This window comes from Cannabis sativa, chromosome 2 (assembly GCF_029168945.1).
Source record: "Cannabis sativa cultivar Pink pepper isolate KNU-18-1 chromosome 2, ASM2916894v1, whole genome shotgun sequence".
NCBI lineage: Eukaryota > Viridiplantae > Streptophyta > Magnoliopsida > Rosales > Cannabaceae > Cannabis > Cannabis sativa.
Genome location: NC_083602.1, coordinates 40,977,038 through 40,986,436, shown reverse-complemented (window position 1 = coordinate 40,986,436; position 9,399 = coordinate 40,977,038). Strand labels below are relative to the sequence as shown.

Below are 9,399 nucleotides of genomic sequence, written 5' to 3'. Positions count from 1 at the left end.
TTTATTATTATTATTATTATTATTATTTTGTTGCTCTACAGTTTTTTTTTGTAGTTCTTGATTTTACTGTTTTGTCTACTTTTATTTGCACTATTTGCTAAGTTAGTTTATTTTCTTGATAATTTTATTTGACTCAAATGTATACAAAATAAAAATAGGAAACTAAATTTATATATATATATAATAACTTTAGTAATGATAATAATAATATGAGTATCTCTATATATAAATAATATAGTGTATGTGAACATAAATATATATCTTTTTTAGTTTTCATAATAAATATTATAGTTTATATATTTAAAAGTGTATACTTTGGATTTATTATAGGAAAAAATGACTGACATTGGAAGTTCAAAAGAAGAAACTCCATCAACATATGGACAAAATGAAGGAGTAATAAATACCCACAGGACCTATTGACCTTGATTCATCAATTCCTTCATCTCCAAAAAATGATGAACCAATGACAGCAACCAAATCAAATGTTGATAGCGAGAAAAATGAAACGAAGAGAAAACTGACTCTCTTTGTCTGGAATCATTTTAAGAAGCAAAAAATTAATGAAGTTGACAAAGCTGTTTGCAACTATTGTCAAAAAAAATTAGGAGGATCAAGCAAAAATAGAACAACACATTTGCGTGATCATTTCAACATATGTCCTCTTAGGAAGCATCGAGATATAAAACAATCAATCTTAAATCCTCGTAAGAAGAAGGATGGAAGTACTTCACTTGCTGCTCACAACTTTGATCAAGAGTGTTCAAGACACAAACTTGCTAAAATGATTATTTTACATGAGTATCCACTCAATATGGTTGAACATCATGGATTTAGAGATTTTGTCAACTCTCTTCAGCCATTTTTTAAGAATGTATCTTGAAGTACTATTAGGAGGGATATATTGAAGATATATGAGAATGAGAAGACCAAGACAAAGAACTCAATTACTGACAATTGTAGTAGAGTTGCAATCACAAATGACATGTGGATATCAAATAATCAAAAGAGAGGGTATATGGTGGTGACTGCACATTATATTGATGATTCATGGAATTTGCACAATCGAATTATTAGGTAATAAGGTAATTTGTTTAATATTTTGTACTTTATGTGTATATTTATTATTTAATGTGAGTGTGTGCTAATTAATTACTTTTTATTATATGCATTCAGGTTTATATATGTGACTGCCCCTCATACTGCTAAGCTATTAGCAAAAGTATTGATGGAGTGTTTAGTTGAATGGTCTCTTGAACGTAAGTTGTCTACTCTTACTTTAGATAATTGTACTGTGAATATTGCTATGATGGATCAAATGAAAGAAAAATTGAAAAATGCTTCTTTACTAATGAAAGGTGAATTAGTTCATATGAAATGTTCTGCTCATATCTTGAACTTGATTGTTCAACAAGGATTAGGAGCGATTCAATGTGCCATAGAAACTATATGTGAGAGTGTAGTTTTTTGGATTGGTACTCCAAAAAGAGTTGAAAAGTTTGAAGAGGCTAAGAAAGGATTATCATGTGCAAGCAATAAAAAGTTAGTGCTTGATTGTAAGACAAGGTGGAATTCTACTTATTTGATGCTAACTAGTGCCATTGTTTATAAAGATGTGTTTAGTCGCTTAATACACACTGAGAAAAATTACAAAAGGGAACCTAGTGAGCGAGATTGGCTTTTGGCAAAAGTTATGTGTGAGAAATTGAAGTTCTTTTACCATGTCACTGAGATGTTTTCTGGGACCAAATATCCTACTACTAATCTATTCTTCTCTAAGATTTGTGATATTTGGTTGTTGCTTAAGGAGTGCCTTAAGTCTTCATATGATGAGATTAGGATAATGGCATCAAATATGATGGATAAATTTGAGCAGTATTAGACTTCCATTCATGGCATATTAGCCATAGCAACTGTTTTGGATCCAAGGTTTAAGATGAAATTAATTGAGTATTACTTTCCTAAACTTTATGTTGGTGATTATCAAAATAAAGTTGAACGAATTAGAATGTTGTGCTATGATTTGGTGAAAGAATATAAACCAAATGATGGAAAAGAAAATCTTATTGATCCTTTATCCAATGCTTTTGGAGTTGGTGGGGATAGTGATGGATGTGTGGATCCTTTAGCTGGTTATGACTTGTTCGTTAGTAGTACTTCTAAGGTGGATACTTTCAAGTCTGAGTTAGAGTTCTACTTGGAAGAAGCAGTTTTGCCTAGGAGTGGAGAGTTTGACATTTTAGCTTGGTGGAAGACAAATGGTCTTAAGTATCCAACATTACAATTAGTTGCTAGAGATGTTTTGGCTATCCCAGCATCTGCAGTAGCTTCTGAGTCTGCTTTTAGTACTAGTGGAGGACATGCGACTCCTTGTCGTAATAGGCTTCACCCGAATATGTTGGGGGCATTAGTATGTACTCAAGATTGGTTATGGGACGAGAAACTAGGTATACTTATTATAAATTACTCTTATTATTTATTTTTCTTTTATATCCAAAGCAAAGTGCTTAAAATGATATTTTTTTTTCTCTCGTGACAACAAGTGTGTATTTTTTTTATCCATTTATATATATACATTCCTTTCTCGTAAAACTCCACTTTGGCTAGAAAAGAATAAAAAATTAGTGAAAGTTGTTATTAGAAATAATATCTTTAAAACATGGACAATAATTGTTATATGCATATATAATTATTTTTGAATTATTCAGATTTCTTTTTGAATTGTTTAAATGCTTCACAAGATGAGATTTCAAATAGTACATTCTTTGATGATGTTGAAGATAATGAAGCAGTAAGTCTAGAATTTATTAATTTTTTTGTTTATAGTATTATTTTTTTCTCTTTAAAATATTTGTTTACTTATAATTGAAATTTTTATTTTAGGGTCCAAGTTTTGTGGATTTCGATTTTTGAAGAAGGAAAGCTCTTGAATGGTGGTGATGACTACTAGTTTTTAAAGTTGAAGATGAAGACATTATTACAATTTTATTAAGTTTGTGTGTTTGTTTGGACTTTGAGTTTATTTTTATGGTTTTTAAGTTTATGTTTATGGATTTTAAGTTTATCATTGTAATTATTTTAAGAACTTATCTATATGACTATCAATTATGGATTGACGAATTTAGTTTTATGTTGTTTTAATTGGTAATTTGCAAATATTTTTTAATTTTAAAATTTAATATATGAAATTATTTGTAATATCAAACTTTTTTAATAAACGGGTCCCCGTTATAGTGTTCATTACCGACGGGGATTCCCCGGCGGGGATGGGGGAAAATAATGAGAACCGGGGACGGGACGGGGAATGCATTCCCCCCACCGCCTCGTCCACATGTGCATCCCTAGTCATTTGGTTCATGTTATCATTTATTTGTTTATTTGATTTATAAATTCATCCAAATCCTTATCACATTTATATTCTTGTTTATTGTGTCATCAGCACAGTGGAAAGTAATCAAGATTATGTGATTAAATATATATTCCTAGATTTATCATTACACAGGGTTTAACTGATATGATAATCTATTTACTTGCACCTTGGATAAGTGCTATGTCCTTTCCAGGGCATTGGTTAAAGTAAATCTTGGGTTGGATGCATGGAGTATGCATCGGAAGGGACCGATCTTGAACCTTGAATCAGATATGATAATCTTACCGTAATATCTATTCAATTCAATATCACTTAGTTGATCCTAGATCAAATGATCTTAATCCTGATATGATTAGGTTCGATCTCAAGAGTGTTATACATGTTCTTTGATTTCTTAGTTAAGCCTACTTTTTGGTCAGGGTGATACGTACATTTTGGGAACATGGTAATGCAATTGAGTGGGAGCGCTAAACATAGATATGGAATCTATAGCTTCTATCTAGCACATAGAAGTGAAATGATGATTTCCTTCGAGCTTGGCTAAATAGAGATAAATGGTTGAGTACTCATTTCAGTGATTATGTTTAGTTCACTGAAATATCATTTATAGGTGGCTAAGTGTTTTAAGGATAAAATACATTGAAGGGTGTAACGGTAATTTAATCCGTATACAATGTAAATTATCTATAGAGGATCATTGATTATTGGGATTATAACAATGGATAACTAATAGCGTATCTATATCGTGGAACATATAGAGCGTTCTATATAACTGAGAGTGTAATTCCAAGTTTTATGAGTGGATGCAACAAGGAATTAATAAGTCAGTGAATTTACTTGGTAAATTCTTGGTCAACTTATTGGAAGCTCAGATATATAGGCCCATGGTCCCCATACTAGTTGAGACAATACTACTTGTAAGACTCCGTTAATTGATTTTGATTAATCAATTATAATTCTAAAATTAGACTATGTCTAGTTTATAAATTTTTTCACTAAGCAAGGGCTTAATTATGAAGAAAGAGTTTTTAGGGTTTATTTATTAATTAAGATACTTTGATTAGTCTAATTAATAAATATATTAAATGATAATATTATTTAATAATTAATTTTTAGTTATTAAATAATTAGAATATGCATTTAAATGGTTAAATTGGAAAATTGGCATTTTGAGAAAATAAGATGGGAAAATGAGAAAATAGCAAAATTGCAAAGTGGGGCCCAATCCAATTCATGTGGCCGGCCACTTCACAATATATTGCCACTTTATTTTTTCCATTATTTTAATGCTAATTAAATCTAACCTAACCCTAGGTGGTTTCCTATAAATAGGTATTGATGGCTTTAGGGAAAAGATGATGCATCTCATTCCTTCAGATAAAATTTGAGCCTCCTTCCTACCCTAGCCGAAACCACCCTCTCTCTCTCTCTCTTCCTCTCTTCTAAATCGAGCCTATAGTGAATGAGTGAGTGCCCACACACATCAAGTAGTACTCAATCATAGTGTGTAAGGCTGTGAAGAATCCAGATTCAAGAGAAGGAGATTCAGACTCAGATCTTGGTGATACTCTGCTACAGAAAGGATACAAGGGTTAGAGATATGAGTGGAAGGAGACATTATATTCTGCTGCAACCACTGTAAGGTTTCTTATACTTTATATGTGTTTATTTCATATCGTTTTAGAAGTTCATATTTAGGATGTTAAATAACATACTTGTTAGTAAATCTAAGATCCTGGTAAAATAATTCCAACACCATGAACCACCACAATCGGTCTACATGCTTCCCACCTTTTTATTGATGCATCCAATGCCATTAAAATAAGAGCAAGCTGTTGTCTGCTGTTTTCATATCAACAACTGATCCTTGGTTTGTTTTTTCCACCATGTGAAAGAAACTCGGTATTAGGCTGTATGAGGCACTAGTGTTTCCTGTTAAGTCATTTACTGCATGCTCCTTACTTCTCAAAGCTTTCATGTAGTTCATCTTGATGCCAAACCTGTATTTCAATTCTCCTTTTATATGTAGTTGTGTTGTTTTTGTTTTTATGTTTAGGAACTTCGGTTTGATGCATTCTCCTATCAATTTTGATGTCGCTTGCCTTTGGTCTTCATAACTAATATTTATTGGGCAGGTGTGGATTTTTGAGAACATCCTAATCATGAATGTATTTGTCAGCCTATTTTTAGATGCTCGTAGAGACCAATTACAGCTTTGGTGAACATATTTCTGTTGGGTTTTATGCCCTAAATAAAACTCTTTACAATCTGATTAGTAATCAATATAAGAAATTTGAAGTGATTAATATTTGCATGAATTTTACATGCTAATGGTTTAATATGTTTATTACATTTACATACAAAATCAGTTAAATCCAGATCATATGTTTATTCACAATTACAGTATCGTCAACACAGTGGAATGTGATTGTGATCATATGAATCAAAAGACTTAGTCACTGTTTCATCAGTGTTATTGGATTTACACTAATGTGATAATCAGCGATGATGTGTACTTACACTTGGAGTAAGTCTTATGTTCTTTCCAGGACATTAGTAAAGTATACTAGTTTCGAATGTATGGAGTAAACATTGGAGTGGACCGATATTGCAACTAAGTTAAGATATTACAAACTTACCGTTATATATCTTTCCAAGTCAATATCAGTAGCTGATCTTAAGATTAAAAGAATCTAAATCCTGATATGCTTAGGCTCAACTCAGGAGTACTATTCATGTTCTTTGATTTATTAGTTAAGCCTACTTTTGGGTCAGGGTGATACGTATATTTTGGGAACATGATAGTATGATTGAGTGGGAGTGCTGAACATAAATATGGAATCTATTGCTTCTACTGGTGTATAGAAGTCAAGTGATGATTCCTTTCGAGCTTAGCGAATAGAAGTAAATGGATGAGCTCTTGTTTAACTGACTAATTATTAGATCACTAAACACCATTTACAGGTAGCTAAGTGTTTTAAGGGGCAAAATACATTGAGGGGTGAGAACGGTTAAATTATCCCATCTCGATGTAGATCATCTATATAGAGGATCTTTAAATCACAATAAGATTATAACAATGGTTAAATGAGATAGCATATCTATATCGTGGAACATATAATATGCTCTATATAAGTCTGAGAGTGCAATTCTAAGTTCTAAGAGTGGATTCAACGAAGAATTAATAAGTAGGAATTTACTTGGTAAATTCGGTTCACTTATTGGAAGCTCAGCATATAGATCCATGGTCCCATTCTAGTTGAGAACATTCTGCTTGTAAGACTCAATAATTGATTCGTGATTGGTCAATTATAATTCTAAAGTTAGATTATGTCGAATTTGTAAATTTTCACTAAGTAGGGGCGAAATTGTAAAGAAAATAGATTCTAGGTTTATTTATTTATTAATGGACTTTATATGTCTAGTTAATAATTAAATTAAATGAAAATATTATTTAATAATCTATTTTAGTTATTAAATAATTAGTTTTGGCATTTAAATGGTTAGAATTGGAAAATTGGCGTTTTTGAGAAAATAGAAATAAAATTTGTGAAAACTGCAAAATCAACTGGGGCCCATTATCTACACCATGGCCGGCCACCTATTGTGGAATTTTAAATTGATATTTTCATTATTTTAATGCCAAATAATTCCTAACCTAAACCTAGTAGTTGCCTATAAATAGAAAGTGATGGCTCAGTCAAATCACAAGTTTTCAATAACCTTTTCTGACAGAAATTTCTCTCTTCAGAAAAACTGAGCCTTCCCTTTTTCTATACCTTGGCCGAACCCCTCTCTTCTCTTTTCTTCTTCTAAATTTCGACCCTAGTGAAAGAGTGAGTGCCCAGACACAGCAAGCAGTAACTCAATCATAGATTGGAAGACTGTGAAGGATCAAACTCAAAGAGAAGGACATTCGGGCTTAGATCTTGATAATACTCTGCGACAGAAAGGATACAAGGGTTAGAGATCTGAGTGGAAGGAGACATTAATTCCGCTGCATCAATGTAAGGTTTTCTTAACTTTATGTGTTTATTTTATCGTTTTAGAAAGTTCATATTTAGGGTGTTAAACAACATACTTGTGAGTAGATCTAAGATCCTGGTAAAATAAGTTCCAACAACTGGTATCAGAGCCAAGGTAATTGATTTTCTTGCAAAAAATTTGGACTTTAAAAAGATTGTTTGTTATTTGGATGGTTTCATGTTGTATTGAGTGTTATATGATGATTGATTGATGTTTGTGAATTTGCGTGAAAAATAATTGAAATTTTGTTTCTGAAATTATTTTTATTGGATAGTATGGAAAAAATTAAGCAAGTTACTTTTTTACAGAACTCAATTTCGATTTAATTTGAATTAGTTATGATTTTTTGAAGATTTGGAAAAATTTCGGGATTGAGCAACAAGACACGCACGCGGAAATCATGCAGATTTCCCCCATTGTCGTGTCTCCTCGCACAAGACACCTACTCGCGCGCGCGGACGGGTATGCACTGCATCCCGTCCGTACAGCTCGCAATTTTTTTGTTTTTCTTCGTTTTTTCATGCTTTTTCATGGATTTAACTTCCGATTTTTTGTGTAGTTCTGTATTTATACATTTATTATTCCTAATTCAATTCTAATTATCATAATTAATTTATTTAATATTTTTTAAATTTAATTCATGATATTAGTGTAATTTGAATTTGAAAAATAGTAAATATCTATCTTTTTGCGTAATTATCTATCTTATTTTTAAATTTGATTATATCTTATCTTATTTTTAAATTTAAGGTCAGATATTACAGTTTTTAAATTAAATTTTTTTAAATAATTTGACATTATTTAAATTTAAAATAAGATAACTATAATCATGAAATTTTAAATAGATGTAAGATATTTTGCTAACTTTTAAATTTTGTTATTTTATTTATTTAAATTAAATTTAAAATCTGAAAAAAGATATTTATTTCATCTTTTTTAATTTTTATTTTATAAAATAACATTTAATTTTTAAAAGTAATTAGCAAATTTTGAAATGATATTTAGGTTAGTTGAAACCTAATTTTTCAAAATTGTAGGTTTAATTTAAATATTTTTTTTAAAATAATTTCGAAATTAAATTTATTTTATTTATTATTTTCGAAAAATAAATAATTTTTTTTTATTTTTTCCGAAAATTAAACATTAATTTTATTTATTTGTTTAATTATTTTATTTTCAAAATTTAATTATTTAAAATTAAATAAATCCTACTTCCAACTATCCAGCTAACCTTGTTGCAGGAGTATGTGGTTTTAGCTTGTGTGTAAGTTTTCAAAACCTATTATTACTTGATTGCAAATAGCAACGGTTAACTTGTTGACAGATCCAATGATCTGATTTTAACTCATGGCTCCCTTAGTCAAGTTAATAATTTGTAACAGGTAAATTTTACAATCTTCTTTCATCTGTGTATGACCTAGCAACATGATAGGACCCATCCAAATGTGTGCCTGTGTGAGCCTATATGTTTATTTTATTATATAGATGCATATAGGTTGTTGCTAAATAAAATGTCACACCATGATAGATTTTATTTAGGTCCATTTAGTTTTTGGACCTATTCAATTAATAACAGTTATTTATTTTAAGGTTAAATTCCTCTCTTTTGGGCCTTGTGTGAGAGTTGGGAGCCATAGAAGTGGGTATGACATACTGAACGCAGCACCCACTCACATGAACTACCCCAATTGCGAAGGCCCATTTGCCTGATTTGAATAACTGTACTAGGTTAATTATATTAGTTTGACCTAATAAAATTGAATTAGCAACATAATTAACTTTTAATATATATGAAAATTTATTTTCATTTTAATATTTTAAAGTTAATTTTAAGAAAAACACTTTTAGTTTTAGATATTTTTCTAGACAAACTATTTGTATTTTTCTTCTATTTAATTAAATAAAGAATTTTAACTAACTAGATTCTTTCTGGAACTTATTTAATTAAATATTCCTATTTAAGTTATAAATTAGTTATTTTAACTAATTTTTCATATCTAACT

General features: G+C 30.2%; 1 protein-coding gene across 1 annotated transcript; it reads left to right on the top strand.

Moving 5' to 3' along the window:
- Positions 1-466: 466 nt before the first annotated feature.
- Positions 467-1,882, top strand: LOC115720288 (zinc finger BED domain-containing protein RICESLEEPER 2-like). The gene is made up of 3 exons (XM_061109355.1): positions 467-801; positions 895-1,077; positions 1,177-1,882. The coding sequence occupies exons 1-3, from the start codon at positions 467-469 to the stop codon at positions 1,880-1,882; spliced, it is 1,224 nt and encodes a 407-aa protein (XP_060965338.1).
- Positions 1,883-9,399: the final 7,517 nt, after the last annotated feature.

Excerpts from the sequence above, each read along its gene's own strand:
- LOC115720288 (XM_061109355.1), top strand. The coding sequence starts at position 467 with ATGACAGCAACCAAATCAAATGTTGATAGCGAGAAAAATGAAACGAAG. Across the intron at positions 802-894 it reads AAAATGATTATTTTACATGA|GAGGGATATATTGAAGATAT; the intron begins GTATCCACTCAA and ends AAGTACTATTAG. Across the intron at positions 1,078-1,176 it reads TTGCACAATCGAATTATTAG|GTTTATATATGTGACTGCCC; the intron begins GTAATAAGGTAA and ends ATATGCATTCAG.